This window comes from Anomaloglossus baeobatrachus, chromosome 6 (genome assembly GCF_048569485.1).
Source record: "Anomaloglossus baeobatrachus isolate aAnoBae1 chromosome 6, aAnoBae1.hap1, whole genome shotgun sequence".
NCBI classification, from domain to species: Eukaryota; Metazoa; Chordata; class Amphibia; order Anura; family Aromobatidae; genus Anomaloglossus; species Anomaloglossus baeobatrachus.
The window spans coordinates 194,783,786-194,804,681 of NC_134358.1; the positions used below are offsets into that span (position 1 = coordinate 194,783,786).

The 20,896-nt window shown below is 41.9% G+C and overlaps 1 protein-coding gene across 3 annotated transcripts in view; it reads right to left on the reverse strand.

The window, feature by feature from the left end:
* Window positions 1-20,896, reverse strand: part of RTTN (rotatin) — a 324,013-nt gene that overhangs the window by 31,185 nt on the left and 271,932 nt on the right. For 2 of the 3 annotated variants that reach the window (XM_075314609.1, XM_075314608.1), the window contains exons 41-46: window positions 19,063-19,256; window positions 18,563-18,668; window positions 17,895-17,992; window positions 15,753-15,830; window positions 9,776-9,902; window positions 7,205-7,407 (exon numbers count right to left, since the gene is read on the reverse strand). In XM_075314609.1, the coding sequence (XP_075170724.1) occupies window positions 7,205-7,407; window positions 9,776-9,902; window positions 15,753-15,830; window positions 17,895-17,992; window positions 18,563-18,668; window positions 19,063-19,256 (806 nt within the window). Of the gene's footprint in view, window positions 1-7,204; window positions 7,408-9,775; window positions 9,903-15,752; window positions 15,831-17,894; window positions 17,993-18,562; window positions 18,669-19,062; window positions 19,257-20,896 lie in introns of those variants that run through there. The other variant, XM_075314610.1, reaches the window with a different exon arrangement.

The following is a 20,896-nucleotide window of genomic DNA, read 5'->3' on the forward strand; positions in this document are numbered from 1 at the left end:
ACACACACACACACATATATATATATACACACATACATATATATACACACACACACAGTGGGTACGGAAATTATTCAGACCCCTCTAAATTTTTCACTCTGTTTCATTGCAGCCATTTGTTAAATTCAAAAAAGTTAATTTTTTTTCTCTTTAATGTACACTCTGCACCCCATCTTGACAGAAAAAAAATCAAAACAAATGTAGAAATTTTTGAAAATGTATTAAACAAGAAAAACTGAAATATCACATGGTCATAAGTATTCAGATCCCTTGCTCAGACACTCATAGGCCTTGTGCGCACTGGGAAATGGAATTTTCTTGAGAAAATTCCGCATCCTCTCAAAGATTACCGCACCCGCGGTAAAAAAACGCGGGAAACCGCACCCGAAAACCGCATGCGGTTTGCTGCGGTTTTACCGCGGTATTATTCGCGGTATTGCCGCGTGCGGTTTGGGATGTGCTTTATTGCATTCAATGCAATAAAGCACATTGAAGAAAAAAAAAAAAAAAAAAAGTTATTTAATTCTGAGATAGTAGATAGACAGAAGAATAGATAGAGGGATAGATAGATAGACAGACAGATAGAGGGATAGATAGAGGGATAGATCGCTGCATTTCCCACGGTCGGCAGTGAGTTCACATTACCGGCCGTGGGAAATGACCGGTAATTACCTCTGCTGTCTGCTGCTTTCATTCAGCGCTGTGTCTGTGACAGTCGCGGCTGGATGGAAGCAGCGCAGGACCTGTGGATTACGCCGGAGCGGTGGATTACGCCGGAGCTTTGGTGCGGGAGGGGTTAATAAAATGGTGAACGAGGCTTGTTTGTTTTATTTAAAATAAAGGATTTTTCGGTGTCTGTGTTTTATTCACTTTACTTACGGGTTGATCATGTCAGCTGTCACATAGACGCTGCCATGATCAAGCCTGGAGTTAATGGCGGTGGTCCCCCACCACCATTAACCCCTTGTATTACCTTGCTGCCACTGCTACACGGTGGCAAGAAGAGCCGAGGACACTCCGGTAGTGCCGCATAATGCATGCGACAGTGCCGGGGCAGCTGCGGCTGATATTCTCGGCTGCGGGAGGGGGAGTGAGGCGGGGGACATTATCCCTGCCCCTCTCCCTCCCCAGCCTGAGAATACCGGGCCGCCGCTGTGTGCTTACCTCGGCTGGACGGTAAATATGCAGCGGAGCCCACGTTCTTTGTTTTCTATATTTCCGTTTTCTTTCTATGTGTGTTCTATGTGTCTGTGTCTATGTGTTCTGTGTCTGTGATGTCTGTGTGTGTGATCTGTGTGTGTGTTTACTCTGCACGGCTTCCTGTTCCTGTAATGACATCACTTCCCTGCAAACCGCAGACAAGCGATGCACATTACCCTAGGTAAACCGCGAAATACCGCAAGGAATAACGCAGCAAAACGCAGTGAACCGCACAGAATTTGCTGCCTGCGTTATTCCCTGCGGGATTTCATGATTAACATTGGAGTCAATGGAGTGAAATCCCGCAGCGATGTGCGGAAAAGAAGTGACATGCACTTGTTTTTGCTGCGGGATTCCCGCAGCAAAACATGCAGCTGTCAAATTCCGCCCAGTGCGCACAGGATTTTTTTTCTCCATAGGATTTGCTGGTGATTCACTGCAGAGATGTTCTGAACATTTTCTGCAGCGAAACATGCAGCAAATCCGCGGAAAATCCGCGGCAAAATCCGGTAACTGCGCACATGGCCATACTGCATTTAACTCTCATGCTGTCTATTTCCTTGTGACCCTCCTTGAGATGGTTCTACTCCTTCATTGGAGTTCAGCTGTGTTTAATTAAACTGATAGGACTTGATTTGGAAAGGCACACACCTATCTACATAAGACCTCACAGCTCACAGTGAATGTCAGTCCAAATGAGAATTATGAGGTCAAAGGAATTAACCAAGGAGCTCAGAGACAGAATTGTGGGAAGGCACAGATCTGGCCAAGGTTACAAAAGAATTTCTGCAGTACTCAAGGTTCCTAAGAGCCTCTATAAACCTTAAATGGAAGATGGAAGAAGTTTGGAACAACCAGAACTCTTCCTAGACCTGGCCTACAGCCAAAGTGAGCAATCATGGGAAAAAAGCCATGTTGAGAGAGGTAAAGAAGAACCCCAAGATCACTGTGGCTGAGCTCCAGAGATGCAGTAGGGAGATGGGAGACAGTTCAACAAAGTCAGCAATCACTGCAGCCCCTCACCAGTCGGGTCTTTATAGCAGAGTGACCCGACAGAAATCTCTCCCCAGTGCAAGACATATGAAAGCCCACATAAAGTTTGTAAAAACAAAAACAAACCACAAAACTCATGAAGGATTCTCAGACTATGAGAAATAAGATTTTCTGGTCTGATGATATGACGATATAACTTTTTGGTGGTAATTCTAAGCTTTATGTGTGGAGTAAACCAGGTACTGCTCTTCATTTGCCCAATACAATCCCAACAGTGAAACATGGTTGTAGAAGCATCTTGCTATGGGGGTGTTTTTCAGCTGCAGTGACAGGACGACTGGTTGCAATTGAAGGAAAGATGAATGCGAGCAAGTACAGAGATATCCTGGAAGAAAACCTTTTCCAGAGTTCTCTGGACCTCAGACGTGGCCACACAGCTAAAATAACAAAGGAATGGCTTAAGAATAACTCTGTTACCATTCTTGACTGGCCCAGCCACAGCTCTGACCAGAACCCAATTGAGCATCTCTAGAGACTTGAAAATGGCTGTCCACCAACGTTTACCATCCAACCTGGCGGAACTGGAAAGGATCTGCAAGGAAAAATGGCAGAGGATCCCCAAATCCAGGTGTGAAAGACTTGTTGCATCATTCCCAAGAAGACTCATGGCTGTAATAGCTCAAAAGGGTGCTTCTACTCAATACTGAGCAAAGGGTCTGAATACTACTGACCATGTGATATGTCAGTTTTTCTTGTTAATAAACTTCCAAAAAGGTCTACATTTGTTTTTTTCTGTCAAGATGAGGTGTAGAGTGTACATTAATGAGAAAGAAAAATTAACTTTTTTGAATTTACCAAATGGCTGTAATGAAACAGAGTGAAAAATGTAAAGGGGTCTGAATACTTTTCGTATCCAAAGTATACACACATATATACACACATCTCCTATGAGAAAGAAGAACCATCCCACCTCAGCAAATTTTTTCCATCTTGCCTCTCTGATAACAGTTTTTTAATCTTTTTTTCCCCTCTCAACAAAGCTATTTTCTATTGACCACTCTAAAGGATGGTTGAACATCTAAGCAAAGGAAAGAGAACATGGGATGGCCAGAAAAAAAGTTATATAAGGGCTCACTCAAGATCTAACTTATACGGCTGTGTTAGAGAATTACTTTTTCTTAAATGTCTCAAATTTCTATAAAATAATAAATTAGATTACATTCACTGGTCTCATAATCGAGACACCAGAAAAGACCATAAGTGTCTGCTTAGTCAATCACTGGCTAAGGTGGGTCATTAATGAGGCCAGTGATTGTCTCACTGACCATGTATGGCCTTTTTAAGTTGGTCAAGACTGGGATAAAAAACGGACACAAGATAAGGACTATATGATCCACTACAGTGTCCAACAGAGAAATCAAGGCGGATGAATATCATGATTTTATTATTTTCCATGAAATACTCATTCAAAAAAAGGCTAAATCGTTGGATTCGGTCATGGCCAAACAATCAAAAATTAATTCTGACGTTGAAAAGTGACAATATAAAGCAAGGGAGAGGAACCTACAGAAACCAGAGATTTCAAATGAAACCTACTATCCCACTATCTTATGTTCTGTGGCTCTAGCTCCTCAGCCATCTTAGAGTGCACACTCTGGGACATTTGTTTTTTGAGTGACAACTGATTCAATGAGCATTAGGCCCTAAGCAAATACTTATAACTATAAAAAATGATGATTAGGCATAGTATGTAAAATCTGTGTAAATAAAAAATAAAACTGGTTTTATTAACCAAATTTATAATATAGATTAATTATATATTTTAGCATGGGTGAACACAGACCGCCTCCACCCCCACATATTTTTCTCTTCTTTTCCGAACACACTTATTACTCTTTCTGAAGCAAACTCTTTCCTATCAACCATCCCAAGGGAAATGCACTCGCCAGCACTAATCCTAATAGGAAGTAACGAGGAAGAGATTTAGTTTGACCTGGGTATTAATGCTGAAGTTGTATTCCATATCCATGCAACTCATGTCCAATTATATCTGATCTGCTTTTTGCTTTACATATACCATAGCTACAACATCATGCAATTCAGTAAATTCAGCATAAATTTCAACCCTTTTATAAAGGATTATTCCCAGAATCGCATTATTTTTTATAAAGCAGTGCAAATGCATATTTATTGTTTGTACACAGAATAAGTCCACCATAAAGTTTATTTCCTCTATCTTCGCATCTTTCTTACGGTCATGCTTTCTTCCTCTTCATCTTTGAAGCAAAGGCCTGATTTTTGATGCAAAACTCACTGATATTTGTAATTGTTCATAATTTCCTTTAGTTAGTAAAACTCCAGTTCAAGCTGCCAAAAAAAACAGCCCCAAGGCATAATGCTGTCTCCACTATGGGCATGGCGGTCTTTTGGTGATGTGCGGTGTTGACTTTGCGCCAAAAATATCTCTTGGATTTATGGCCAAAAAAAAGTCAACCTTGGTCTCATCATAAGTTTTCTCACATGCTTTTGACACACTTCATGTAGGTTTTGGCAAAACGTCACTGGGCTTCACTCTATGGCCCCACAGGCCATACATATGAAGAGATAGTTTTCACATGTTGTACATAACCAGTATTTGACAGAAACTCCTGTAGCTGCTTTAATGTTTCTGTATGCTTCTTAGCAGCGTCTCAAATCAATATTCTTCTGGTCTTTTCAGCAATTTTTGAAGGACGTCCAGTTCTAGGACATTTTTTTTTCACCTTGACTAATAACTTTCAACAGTGAGATCCCTTTGCTGTGTTTTTGTATTTACAGATCATGGCTTTTGCTGTAAACTGCAACTAAGTAAATATCAGGAAAATCTTACTAGAGCAGCAAACTTTATATGAAGTTAATCAGGATCACTTTAAATGATGTAAAGTTACACTAACTACTATTTATCATGAGTTTACATGTGATTGGCCAGTTGAGAACACAACAACATCCAAAATTAAAAGAGGGTGTCCAGAAACTTACTTTTTTCCCATTTTTATTTTTCCCCTAAAAATGTTATCAGTTTGTATCTCAATGCATTTGTAAAGATTATGATTGACATTAAAAGGGGAAAAAGTTCTGAAATGGTTCTTCTTGGTATGATTTATTTTTTACATGAAAAACATCTGGTGTGTGTAAACTTTATATCCACTGTATCTCTAGAGTCAGCTCCCCTATACAGAGCTCATACCTGCAGTATACCTCATCTTTCAGCTCCTTCTGCAATATATTACTTCTCTCAGTCCATCTATACAGAGCCAACACCTGCAGTAGATCTCTCCTCTCAGTCCCCTGTAAACAGTCGTTACTGCAGCACATCGCTCCTCTTAGTTACCAGAAGTCAGGCCCCCACCCTCTGCTTAATGGTATGCGCTCTGCAATGTAATGAAAGTGTGTTCTGCCCATTTTCATGACATTATCTTTCACATTAGAAGCTCTGTCATAGACCGAGCAAAGCTATGCTAGCAGGTAGCCAGCTGAGAGAAGCTACACTACACTGTACATGAACGACCGGGAGCTGGAAATACTAAAGGATAGTTGCAATGGAAACTGAAAGGTAAATGGTGATGTGTGCAAAACCGGGCAGATTTACAAATTGGTTAGGTACTTTCACACTACGTTTTTTTAACATGCGTCCTGAACGTTTTCTTAATGTATAAACGGATCCAGTACAAATGCCTTTTCATTTCAATGCATTTGCAATGGACTCGCATCAACATGCGTTCACATGCGGTTGTGTGCGGCAAAGTCAGGATCCAGTGACTTGCAGTTTTTTAACTTTTTTAAAAACGCTACTTGAAGCTTTTTGACCTGCGTCCAAATACTGCATGTCACCGGATCCTGACTGTACCGCACGCAACCGCATGTGAACGGTGGTATGCTGATAGAAAGTATCCGGTTTGCTCTACTGAGCATGCCCAGAAACCAGCCTGGCGTGATCACAGAGAGTCTCTCTCTCCCTCACTTCTCTCCCCTCTCTCACTTCTCTCTCCCTCACTTCTCCCAGCCTCTCCCTCCCCTCTCTCTCTTCAACAGCAGCATGTGTATTTGCAGGCTGTCAGGTCGACTTCCGATCACATGACTCCAATGCCCGCCCATAAACTGCAAGTGAAAGGATCTTGTACAATAACACTTACATTTGCATGCGTTCAACAGGATCCAGTCATATGCGGTTTGCGTTTTTTTGACGTCCATCAAAAGCATGTTAAAAAAAAACGTAGTGTGAAAGTACCCTTATATTAGCACAAATTAATGTGTGTTTACATTATAAGATCACAATGATTTTTGGAATAAACTTGTAAACCAATATAAACTAAGGATCATCCATTGAGATAAATATCAGCAGATTTGTGGTGTTACATGCCACTTAAGGCTAAGTTCACACATCCTGTGTTTTCAATCCGTCAGGTCCGTCAGCAACGGATCAGTCATTTTCAAGATGTCAACTGATGCAACTGATGTGTTTTTCACAGGATTCCTTTCACAGGAATCCTGTGAAAAAACGGATCAGTTGCGTCCGTTACATCCGCTGTGCGTCCGTTTTTTGACGGATCAGTCATGATCCGTCTGTGTTTGGGACAGCCCAGTGGGCGTGCCAAGCATGCTGGGCATGCTCAGTAGAGCATGACGGAATCCTGACGGATTACGACGGAATCCAGCACCATAGACATGCATTACAAGCTTGACGGATGGCGACGGATTCCTGCGCGGCGCGTTAATTTTGACGGCCCGAAAAACGTTACATTCTGCGTTGCTCCCCGCTCGGCGGTCAGTCAAAAACGACGGACCGCGACGCAGCGGATGCAACGCAGGGTCATCAGTCGCAATCCGTCGCTAATAGAAGTCTATGGGGAAATACAGGATTCCTGCAAAATATTTTGCAGGTTACCGTAATTCCCCAAGGCGACGGATTGTGACTGATGCAAAACACAGGATGTGTGAACTTAGCCTAAATTGTACTTTGGCTTTTCCATACCTTCTGGATGATACACTTGCAGTCTTGAGTTTCAGCCACATTAGAGAGGAGACCAAACACGGCTTGTTGTACAAGGCTGCTACATGAAGATGGGTCTGCAGCAAGCTTTAAGACATTGTGCAGTATGGAGTTGCTTGTTGGTGATTTCTGTGATGGTTGGGTAGACATTACTCCAGTGTTAGTCCAGCATAAGGAACTAGATGCTTAAAAATGGGAAAAGGTATGCCTTTTAGTAAAAATGTGTTAGCACATGTCATACTCTAGTCTTTACTAACCATTTGATCCCAATATGAAGAATGTAAAGTGGTTTTCGCCTCTTACACTAATGACGTATCTACATGAGATGCTGCTGGGACACTCATGTTCACAATTTATTTGTACAGACATGTCCTTTACACAATGGAAATGCCATAAGATATAATTTTCTCTAGAATGCGGTGTTCACATTTGTATTATGGCTCCCACATTCATACCAGACACAATAACAGCTATACCAGATACACATTTTAGTAGATCTCAATAAATCCTGAAAAATGAATAGTAATAGACCTGTCGGGTTTCTGATGTGTACAAAAGCATGAATAATGTTGTAGATTGTCCTTTCCTTGTCATAAAAGATACTGGGAACCCCTAGGCCAAGACTAGTATAGTAACAAATGTAAAAACTTAAAATACTCATATCTGCAACCGGGAGCAGAATCTGGTAGTGTATACTGATTTGTTAGAAGCCCCTTTACTTAAAGATGTTGTGCCCCAAAAAATGTAAACTACCCGTCAACAAGATAGGTGATACATATATGATTGCTGGGAGTCCAACCTCTGTAAAATCCATCATGAGAACATTATGGTTATTGACAAATTAAAGGGAATCTGTCACCAGATTTTTACTACCCCATCTGAGATCAACATAACGTAGAGTCAGAGATCCTGATTCCAGCGATGTGTCACTTACTGAGCTGTTTGCTGCCACTTTGATAAAATCAATTTTTTCTCTGCTGCAGATCTAGCAGTTATACAGAGCTCATGAATATGCTGGACTACCTAGCAGCAGGCCAAGTAGTCCTTTAATGATAATCTACTGGTGATTAAAGAATGATTTTAACAAAACTACACTAAGCAGCCCAGTAAGTGCCACATTGCTGGAATCGGGATCTCTTCCCCTACATCATGATGCTCTAAAATTAAATGGCAAAAACCTGGTGACAGATTCCCTTTAAGGATCAGTGGCCGCACATGATCAAAACAAGCTTTATTAACATTAAGGGCTTTGCCCCAACCCTTATTTTTAGTATGTCAGGTACTGGAACCCAAAGATCATATATCATACAATGTTGTTTATGGGGCAACCTATTTATACGATTATTACAAAAGGAATACCTTCCTGATCTTTCCACAGACATACAGACCAGTCCATGTAAGACTTTACAATGCCTTTTCTGAATGGTGTGTGTGTGTGTGTGTGTGTGTGTGTGTGGGGGGGGGGTCGATCATATGCACCTTTGGCGACTTAGGAAACTGCTGGAGATAGCCAAATGCTTCATTCTGCCGAGCCTTAAGCGGGTTTTACACGCTGCGATCTCGCTAGCGAGATCGCAAGCGATTGTACCCGCCTCCATTGTTTGTGCAGCACGGGCAATTTGTTGCCCGTGTCGCACAATGCTGTAACCCCCTGTCACACGCACTTACCTCTCGGGCGACGTCGCTATGGGCAGCGAACATCCTTTTCCTGAAGGGGGAGGGACGTTTGGCGTCACATGGCATGCGGCCAATAGAAGTGGAGGGGCGGAGATGAGCGGGGCGTAAACATCCCGCCCACTTCCATCCTTCAGCATTGCTGGCGGGACGCAGGTAAGCTGCAGTTCATCGTTTCCGGGTTGTCACACGGAGCAATGTGTGCTGCCCTGGAAACAATGAACAACCGGACGTTCAATTTTTAGAAAATGAGCGACGTGTCAGCGATGAACAAGAAGGTGAGTATTTCTGCTCGTTCATAGCTGTCACACTCTACAATATCACTAACTATGCCGGATGTGCGTCACTTACGACGTGACCCCGCCGACATCTCGTTAGATATATTGTAGCGTGTAAAGCCCACTTTATTCTAAAGATTGTAAGACCCCAGAGATCAGGAAGGTATTCCCTGTCCTGTGCATAAAAGGAACCTTCTAAACCTGATAGAAACCTATTTGAAGTCTTATTATATTATCAGATTTGAAAATATACATTTATGTAAATGCAAATTTCTCACAAAAGCAGCAGTACCGAAATCCTTTAAAAAAATATAAACAAAACTATTTCCATTACAAAAATAATATTTCTAATGTACTAAAAAATATATATGTTAAATGTGCTCTTGATATAAACAAAAGAAGAAATGGAAATTGTGGCAGAGGATGAGAATTGGAAGAACAATATGAACAGTCACAATAATTACATCAAGAATATAGTGCTACAATACGTAAGCATAAGGCAAAATGAAGAGCTTATAAAACTATCATCTTTTCATACAGTTGTGACATTCAGGAATGATAGATATCTGGGCATGGAGAATTTGTTCATCTTTTTCTTTACCTGCAGGAAAGTTTGCCGTGTAGACACAAAGTAATTGCAAAGCACCTTGCATCAGTGAATCATCCATCAAAAGCCATGGCCAAAGAGAATACAGCACAGGAGCAACCGGAGACTCCAAGGCGGCCGCCTGCCAAAAGTACAAGCAAGAATTTGTGGTCCAGCTCGCCTCAGGAAACAAACTTTGCTCTTAACACTCAAAAAAACCATGTAAAACGTTAGCATAATTATTGTATAAATGTAGACAAGACAACACATGCCGGGCTCCAGCACAAGGCCTATAGAAAGCTGTATTTACGAGCTATAGTCTTTATAGAAGACAGTAATGACTGAACAGATGTCAGCTCCAGAGGTTTTTCACTATGCAAATATTTTAGTAACAGTGTGTAAGTCTTTGCATTGTCCTACCTTATTTTTACAGAACAGATTGTGCTTAGTGGATACCTTATTATCATTTTATTTTTTGTTTTTATACAGAATTTTAAAAGGTTTATCTCATGTTCATAAAAGTAATACTTAAAACAAAAAAACTCTGCAATTCACCCCTTATTAAGAATCCTCTTTGTCTTTCAAGAACGGATGTTTATTAAATGTTATAGTGCACTGTTCGTTGTTTACCGGCCATCCGGTAGACCCAGCCTGACCGGCTACCTAGGCAAGAAGCGTGCGGGCCGAGCACGCTCTATGCTTTACAGCATGCTGATGCCGCTCTGAAGCTCGCTAGAATTCACCTGCTTCAGGGCCCTGCTAAAAATTGGGAGAACACAGTTGAGACCATACTACTCCGCACTCTCAATCCTCAGCAGTGCTCTGGGAGCAGAGGGCCCACCTAAAGATTTATTTTACACAACTCCTTTAAGCTCTAAGTAATTGACATAGCTTTTTGTGTCATAGAATTAAGTGAGGTCTCTGGATATCTATGTAGCCATATTTGTGGTAAACCAAATTTCTAACAAATGCTATATATTTTTTCATGGGTTTTGGCAACCTTCGAGTCAGTCACCAATATCACATTTATTGGATGTACACTCTCAACATCCCTAGAAAAAAGCGGATTGATGGATCTGACAGGCACAGCTCCGAACATTTTATAGTGGCTATTCTGCATTCACTAACAAAAGGCGATGGTGCAAACAGTATGTCCTAAGAAATTGCCAAAAATATAAAATATTCCCCCCAAAGAAAACTTTATAGGGATATTATTGTCAACTGTTTCGTTTTTTTTCTTTTTTAAAGAACTGGTAGTACATGAAATTATTTAACATTTTTTTTTTTTGTTAATAGCTATTCTCAAAACAGTGTATTCTGAACAAATAAAACATTTTGCTGCACCTCCCAGTAAAGCAGGATGGAGGACAATGAGATTGACATTGTATTGATGGCCAACTTACAGATGATTGAGGTATACTGCAGCCCTTGATTTAATTTATGATTGATTTATGAAAGATGTTACTATGATTCTGTACAGGGGTTCTCCGGGAATTAGATAAAATGGAGTCTTTGGTGTAATTCAAACTGCAGCCCAACCCAGTAAGTTAGTATCAGAGTGCAAACTGAAGATATATAGCTCTCAAGACCTGTGTGTCAACTGACAGGTGCTGTATCACACATACCTCGATCAGGCTGAAACAGATCTGTTCTTTGCTAAGTACAACAGGGTTATCGCCAACTTAATTCTCCATAGGGCTTATTTGTTTTACAGTTGGGCCCAGTCAGTCTCTATGCACTGCTATAAAGCGATCTGACTAACGGAGGAGGGGGATGAAGCCTTTCACAACGGTGCCTTCGTTACCTAAGTCGCAGTGACACTGGCATGACAACGGCTCCTGCTGTGCTGCCAGTGTGGTCTGAGTGTCATGCGAGGATCGCAGTAGTCCCCGTGTGGCCCTGGCCTAGAATTACAGAAAGTGGAGTGTACGTCTTTTGACCACATCCAATACTTGTTACCAGCTGCATTTTACAGAGCAAGAGGAGCTGAACACATCGATTGTTTTACAGGAAAAGGTTCAGTTCAGCTTTGACGTTACAGAGAATACATACAATAAAGATCTAGCTGGGGCCATAAGTGGAGACACTAGTCCGGTGCTGCCCTAGACCAACTTATCCCCTCGCTGCTAGAGAGGAGTTACATGTCATTCACACAGGAACAGACTTATGAATCATCTGGAGTGGTACTTAGAAAAGCTAACCAGGGCAGGAGCTGGATTAGTTTTGTTTCTGGATATGGTTCCCTGCCGCATCTTTAAAATATATTTCTTCTCAAACGCTGGAGTGTTTCAGAAACAAATATACCCAATTACATTCGTGCAGGCAGGCCCTGATTCATGCTGCCTGTGGTTTGGTGACAGGTTCCCTTTAAATTACTGCTCATTCTCATTTTAGGTAGCCAGTGGCTAGTACAATGCTGTCAATCATAGAACTGAACCACCCACTGGACGTATAAACACAGAATGTGTAATAATTTAAAGGAATACAAGTTTTGCAGAGACTTTTGCTAACCTTTATATAAATCTGCCGTGCTTCCGCTGCTCATACATCTGACAATTTCAAGGTGACAGGATCCTATCTTGAGTTTCTCTTTACAAATAAATAACTCTTTATGCTGGGTAATGTAGTTTCAAGTGTAATATTTTGCGGATGAATGTGTGGTTACATTGTATGTATAGATACAACAAGATGGAGATTTATTTGCCATGGTTAGTAATGCGTGCAAATCTACAGAATATGAAGTCCACTCTATGGCAGCCAAGGCTGCTCACATTCCTGCCAAAATCTAGATCATGAAATGGTATTTTGCAGCTAAGAGGCTGCTCTTATAATAGATATCATGTGAATCATATCTCGGCTCTTACATTCTTATACAGCCTGGAGCAATGATTTTCATTATGATTAAGATACAAGTGTTTTCCTTTCCAGCAATCTGTTACAAAACAGATAACACATCATCCAAAAGATTTAGGAATGAAACTGTCAATATGAATACAATACATATGGAGTGGGTGGAAACGGTTAATAATCTTTAGATTTTTTCTGACCCAAAACAAACTGAGCGTTACCAAACGCTCAGGTCCAACACATACAAATAACCTTATGTCCATATTTCTTGAGATAAAAAAGACCCGGGTACCGCCATTCTCATTTTTAACGGGTGCGTTCTTACACAATTTGTTACAGCTAGCTTGGTTTGGATTAGGTCAGATTATGTAGGGACACAACTCCTACTTGTAACACACAGTGTCAATGTATTTATAATTTTGTAGGAGGAGTAACAGTGGATAAAAAAAAAAAAGGTACTCAAGAATTCTCATTTCATTTCATTTGGAACAGAAGTATTCACTATTACGTGTCAGAAATAAAGACTTAAAAAAAATAATTATCGTACATAAAGAAATTCTGAGGTGCCACAGGGAGGTGAACTCCAACCATCTTTTTATATATTCCGGTATGGCTCGATGGCGCAATAATAAATGTTCTGCTGAGTGGCCCCCTGTGGTATCACAGATAAAAGACCATAGGTATCCGCTGAGAATAACTTCAGGATATTTGGCTTTCGGGTGAAATCTCTGGATGATCCTAAAATGCACTCTAACCTTTTTAGATGAACTTAATGTGACCTTCTCTAACCTAGTGGATGTTTATGTCCAACTGTTCAAAGGATCAGTACTTTTTGCACAACTTGCAAGGAGCTTAATGGGAAAATTCACAACAGGTGTTTTATCCATGAATCACCCCAATACATTTTAGGATTCAATAAGAATTGGTACTTAAACAGCCCTCTTCATCATGCTGTTCTCAATTTGACATCATGACCAAGACGACACCTAACAATTGATGAAGTGCCACGCCATTGCGAAGCTTCAAGCAAGCTGTATAGGAGAGAAAAAGCATCCGCATAATAGTACAAGCACAGCCATATAGCGAAAATATTTACAATAATCTTTATTAACTTCAAGCAGGCAGTGCTCAGACAGAAGTGGCCACTTAGCTTAGAGTGTCACCAGCAAGTTGCAACAGAGATACAGAGAGACTGTAAGGCCTAAGACACACAGCATGAAAATCGGAGCGGGTGGAATGCGATAAAACATTGCATTCCACTCGGACCAATATTAACCTATGTGTCAGCACCCATGAGCGATTATTTTCTCAGCCCTAATTGGACCGAGAAAATAGTCGCAGCATGCTGCAGGTGCAATGCGATTCTTGTTTCTCTCGCACCCATTCAAGTCTATGGGGCGAGAGAAAAATCGCACTGCACTTGCAGTATACCGGTGTACTGCGAGTGCAGAGCGAGAATGACAATAGCTAGAAACGGAGGAGAGAGGGAGATAAATCCCTCCCTCCCCTCCACAGGGCTGGCCCGCCCCTCCTCAGAGCCGGCCCGCCCCCCGCAGCTGTGGTCCGATCGCATGATCGGACCTCAGTCGCAGTGACACTGGCATGACACTCGGCTCCTGCTGTGCTGCCAGTGTGGGCAGAGTGTCATGGGAGGATCGCAGTAGTCCCCGTGTGGCCCTGGCCTAAGAGTTACAGAAAGTGGAGTGTACGTCTTTTGACCACATCCAATACTGGTAACCACTTAATTGTGAACAATGACCTTCAAAACCGCATGATGAATGCCACACAACTCCATGCACATTTAAAGGACGTAAGAGGAACCCAAGTGTCATGTCAGACCATTCAAAACAGTCTACATCAGCATGGACTGCGTGTTAAATGACCTGCAAAGGTATCTGACCACACCTCCAGGCACAAGAGTCATCGTCTTGCTAGAAAAGGGACCAGTGGGCCTCAGAGTTGTTCTCTGATGAAAGTGGATTCACACTGAGCAGAAATGATGGCAGCCAATCATGTTGGAAATGTCAAGGAGAGTGCTATGCATCAGACACTTGTCAACAGACGAGCCTTTGGTGGTGGTGTTACAGTATGGGCAGGTGTGTCTAGACAATACAAAACTGCCCTATATTTTGTGAAAGGTACAGTGACAAGCCTGTACTACTTGAATAACATCATTAATCCAGTTACTGAGCCTCTGCATGACCAACACAGGCCTAATTTCATCTTCATGGACAACAATGCTCCAGCTCATTGATGTTGCATCATTAGGGAATGGCTGCTGGAAACTGGGGGACCTCAAATGGAGCGGCTGCACTTTCTCCAGACCTGAATCCCTTAGAAAACCTATGAGATCAGCTGAGTTGCTATGTATAGGCCATAACTCTGTATCCCAGAACGTCAATGACCTGAGGCTGCAGTTTAGAAAAGTTGAACGCCATGCCTCAGCAGACAATAACTCCACATGTGCATAGCATAAGACATTGTTGTCAAGCTGTAATTAAGGCCACATGACAAGCTATTGAGAGACTAGAATTTCTGGGGGTTACACCCACCACTGTTTATTTTGTTTCAATAAATTGTTTGAAATGAAGAAATCACCATTGCATGCTTCTACTTAGATGCCCTACTTTCATGACAAAATATCACGGTAGCGTGAACTTTGTACGTTTTACATAAATTTCACCTAAAAGCCAAATATTCCTAACTTTTTGTGAGTAGTGTAGAAGAAAGAAACAATATATGACAATCAGTGTGCGAGAGTATTCTTTTCTCCCTTAAGGGGTATATCCATCTTCAAGATCCTATCACAATATGTAGTAGGTGTAATAATAATAATATTACCAAATACCTTCAATTATAAACGTAGTATAGTTCTCCTGATTTGCTACGCGCTTTCCTCATGCGAAGGTATTTCAGTAGCTTAGGTATCCATGGTTATGGCAAAGAGGAAATCACTGTGAGAGCTTGTAACCATGGATACCTAGACTACTGCGGACATGGCAAATTAGGAGAATTATACTACATTTCTAATTGAAGGTATTTGCTAATATTATTATTATACTTACTACATATTGAGATTGGTTCTTGGAGATGGGGATAACTCTTTAAGCATAGAGCATGATCAGAAAAGTGGGTAACTACTTACTTTACACTCTTCATTTCTGTAAATACAGTTCCTCAGAAGATTCATATTAACTTTTAACTGCTTGCATAGATTCTCTTCCTATAATAGACAATGAGTAGCCATCACTAAATACACTTCTTTTCAGTAGAACATTTATTTGAAAACCCTATTTTTGTGATCTATAATCCACCCATTTTAAAAGCACTCTCTCATTATGTACATTGTGTTGTGTATGTATGTATTGTACTATAATCCATGCGACAGTAGCGTACAGTTCTCAATATGACGTTCGTCCTGCATTTCCAGACTTAAAGGGTTATCCCATTATAATATACTAATAACCTATCTATAGGACAGGTCATAAATATCTGCCGAGTACTGCAGAGCAGCTCCTATTGTTTTGAATAGGCTCTGTTCTGTAGTACCTGGGGGCAGGCACTACACATTAAATGGAGCTGCACAATGTGGCATTGTGATGGAGCTTATAAAAGATGATAGGTAGCGCTTCCAGGTGTCGGAACCCATCAATCTGATATTGATGATTTGTCCTATGGATAGGTCATCAATAAGACCAGACAACGCCTTTAAAGCCTGCTTTACATGTTACGATTCTGCATACAATATCGTATGCGATCGTAACCGCCCCATCGTATGTGCGGCACGTTCAATTTTGTTGTATGTGCCGCACAAACGATTAACCCCCGTCACACGTACTTACCCGTCCATACAACCTCGATGTGGGCGGCGAACATCCACTTCCTGGAGTGGGAGGGACATTTGGCGTCACATAGACGTCACGCGGTAGCCGGCCAATAGAAGCAGAGGGGCGGAGACGAGCGGGACGTAAACATCCCGCCCACCTCCTTCCTTCCGCATTGCTGGTTGGGAGCCGCAGGTAAGATCTGTTCATCGTTCCCGGGGTGTCACACACTGCGATGTGTGCTACCCCGGGTACAATGAACAACCTGACGTTCAATTCATGAGGAATGAACGACGTGTGTGCGATGAACGTTTTACCGTTCATTCGCAATCGCACGTAGCTGTTACACACTACAATGTACCTTACGATGCCGGATGTGCGTCACTTACGACGTGACCCCGACAACACATCGTAAGATATATTGTAGTGTGTAAAGCGGGCTTAAGAATGGGAAATCTGTTTCAGTTCACAGTGTTGGAGGACTGGGCATATTTGCTATTCTAAGAGAATATTTGGTGACCAGTCCTGTGGAAACTGTATTGTGATTTCTCCAGAAACAAATATGAGGGAAGCTAAAGAAATCTTTTATCAATTTAACAAATACAAAAAAATAATGGACATATCTTCTGCCATCTCTTAAGTAATTTCTACTAAACTATTTGATTAAATTGATCTAGTAGTTGGCACATATGCATATGGCAGCTAGGCGTTTTCATTATTTGTCAGCTGGACAAGTTAAAAAGAAATAACATGGAAACCAGTTGTCATTACAGATAAAGGCATGGGCTTCACAGGTTAACCGCTCTCAGTCTTGAATACGCTGGCTTCCTACAGTTACTTCCTCAGGAAGCGCGGCTACATGCTCAGAATATGTATCAAGTCCTCGGTATATTACTTTACACTCATACGCTAAAGAATACAAGCTGCTGAATGCTAAACCTGTGTAGAAATATTTACTTACACAAAATGTGACTCCTAGTTACTTTTGGAGTGCTGCCTTCTTTTTTCATTTAGATAGATATGACAGATAGATATGATAGATGGATTGATAGACAGACAGAATACATAGGGTTAATAGGATAGACAGATAGATAGTATAGATAGATAGAAAAGACAAATATATAGGATAGATAGAATAGATAGGATAGATAGACAGACAAACATACATACAGATAGAATAGATAGGATAGACAGACAGACTAGATATAATAGATAGGATAGACAGATAGATAGGCAGGCGGACAAACATACAGACAGATAGTCCGATAAAATAGATTAGATAGATAGATAGAAAAGAGTCTTGAAGTTTTCTTGTAGGATGGGGCCTTCTGCACACAGACGAGTGAATCTACAATCCTTATATTTCCACAGAACAGTCTTCAGCATGTTAATAAAATACTGAACCCCTTAGAAGACACCAATACACAGCACCGATCCCTTTAAATGATCACTCTGCCAAATACCTTTTTCTTCTGCGAAGGTTTTGCAGGTCTTAGTGACTCCAGAGTCAGCTGTGCATGAACATGCTTCATCTTCTCCATACAACCATCAATAAGGTGAGCTAAAACAAGTGTGAACAATGTCATAAAAAGCATAAATAATTTACATACTAAACAATTACAGTAATAGAGTTGCACAACTCCTTTCTCTAAAAGAAAGCCAAGTCTCCTTTCTGTGTAACAGATGACCGGCTTTCCATTAACACTGTTAAAAGAGACTGAGAGTAGAATTTATATAATTTTTTAGAACCCCAGAAAACATAAATTGCATCTCCAAATTAGTGCTGGTCATATCTGCTGATGAGAGCTGCTCTGTTACAATGTGAAGCTTTGTTTTTTGGTGTCGCACAGCATGATGTCCTGCGCCCTGTGTCTTCATTTTGCATAAGTACTTTCCACATATGGTGCCACATATGGTTTTGCATAAGTAGTTTCTTCATATGGAGGTCATAAGATCTAATTCTAGGAACAGCTTCTTTAAAAGACTTGTTCTGATTATAGTAATGTGAATGTCTTTTTTTAGGGGCCTTAGTGGTGCGCCCCAGCTGGAGCCAGAATTAAACCATTTCAGTTTAACAACTTTTCTAAAAGAATCCATTGTGCAGTGTCCGAGAGAAATGACAAAAGCTCACCTTGTAGACTGTATGCCTGGGCGCTGCGGCTGACGGCCAATAGCAGAATCAAACAATTCACACAGATCTGTCGGATGGGGTCCTCTAATGCTTTCTCTTCATACAACTACGTCAGATATCAAGGTGTTGCATTAGGAAAATATACATGCACTTACATAGTTCTAGAAGAAGACGTGCAAACATTTACAGTGACAACCTCCAAAATTACACAATTCGTTAAAACTGTAATTGCATAGTGACCAGAGCTAGAAAATCTGAATATATCTCCCATGTCTGGAACCATATATCGCTGCCAACATATGGCAAACAATTCTCCTACAGCCTAAAGAACATGATTTTACCTTGCAAGACCATCTGCTTGGCTATCTCACATGCAACCCAGTGCAAAATGCAATATACACTATGGTACAAGTATCATATACAATAGTGAGATGTGAGATTCTATTTCTTGGTTTATATACAGACAATATGTACAAAATATACATACACTATGCACTCACCTCTAAAATAATTTTGCACAGGCATCTTCCTATCCTGAGATTTCCATCTAATAATGAAGTGAGTGTTGTGTTATACTCGTGTGATTCCGGTTGCCGATTTCCTTCTTCTGCTAGAAGAACTGATAGAAATTGCAAGCTGGCCACGTACAGATGCAGATGTTTTTCGGAAAGTGCTAAGCATTCAGAAATGGTGTCTGGAGGAAAGAAAAAAGAGAATTTTGTTTACTTACCGTAAATTCTTTTTCTTATAGTTCCGACATGGGAGACCCAGACCATGGGTGTATAGCTTCTGCCTCCGGAGGACACACAAAGTACTACACTAAAAAGTGTAGCTCCTCCCTCCGAGCATATACACCCCCTGGATGACCAAATCTAGCCAGTTTAGTGCAAAAGCTGAAGGAGGACATCCACCCACAAGTAGAGACAGAGCAAAAACCGGAACCTCTGACTACAACAACAGCCGGTGAAAACACACGGAACAAGAAAACTGCCAACAGGCAACAGGGAGGGTGCTGGGTCTCCCATGTCGGAACTATAAGAAAAAGAATTTACGGTAAGTAAACAAAATTCTCTTTTTCTTCATCGTTCCTTATGGGAGACCCAGACCATGGGACGTCTCAAAGCAGTCCATGGGTGGGAAATAAACAGAAAACTGAGAAGTAGGCAAAACCTAACTTCTCAAATGGGCGACAGCCGCCTGAAGGATGCGTCTGCCCAAGCTCGCATCTGCCGAAGCATGAGCATGCACTTGGTAGTGCTTTGAAAAGGTGTGCAGACTAGATCAAGTGGCAGCCTGACAGACCTGCTGAGCCGTAGCCTGGTGCCTGAAAGCCCAAGAGGCACCGACAGCTCTGGTCGAGTGTGCCTTGATCCCCGGCGGGGGAGGCACCTGAGTACTCTGGTAGGCATCGGATATGGCCGACCTAATCCAACGAGCTAGGGTCGGTTTAGAAGCCGAGAGACCCTTGCGCTGACCTGTGGTCAGCACAAAAAGAGAGGTGCACCGCCTAAGAGCGGCGGTGCGTGACACATAGATCCGGAGCGCCCGCACCAGATCTAAAGTATGCAACGCTTTCTCAAAGCGATGAACAGGGGCCGGACAAAGGGAAGGCAATGAAATGTCCTGGTTAAGGTGGAAAGGAGACACCACCTTAGGAAGAAAGTCCGGAGTCGGACGGAGAACTACCTTGTCTTGGTGAAAAACCAAAAAGGTGACTCCGAAGAGAGCACGGCCAAATCAGAGACTCTCCTGAGAGAAGTTATGGCCACCAGAAAGACGACTTTCTGTGAAAGTCGAAACAAAGAAACTTCCCTAAGAGGCTCAAAGGGGGCTTTCTGTAAGGCCGTGAGGACCAGATTAAGGTCCCAGGGATCCAAAGGCCGCCGGTAAGGTGGAATGATGTGAGATGCGCCCTGCATGAAGGTGCGCACCTGAGCCAGTCGGGCGATACGCCGCTGAAAGAACACTGACAGAGCCGAGACCTGTCCCTTAAGAGAATTGAGGGATAGTCCTAGCTGCAGACCGGACTGTAGAAAGGACAGGATGGTTGGCAAGGAAAAAGGCCAAGGAGCATGGCCGGAAGAACGACACCAGGACAGGAAAATTCTCCAAGTCCTGTGGTAAATTTTTGCCGAGGAAGACTTCCGAGCCTGAGTCATAGTGGAGATGTCTTCGGGAGGAATGCCGGAAGCCGTCAGGATCCAGGACTCAAGAGCCACGCCGTCAATCTGAGAGCCGCAGAATTCTGGCGGAAAAACGGACCTTGAGAGAGAAGGTCTGGGCGGTCCGGGAGATGCCACGGCACCTCTACGGACAGACGGAGCAGGTCTGGGT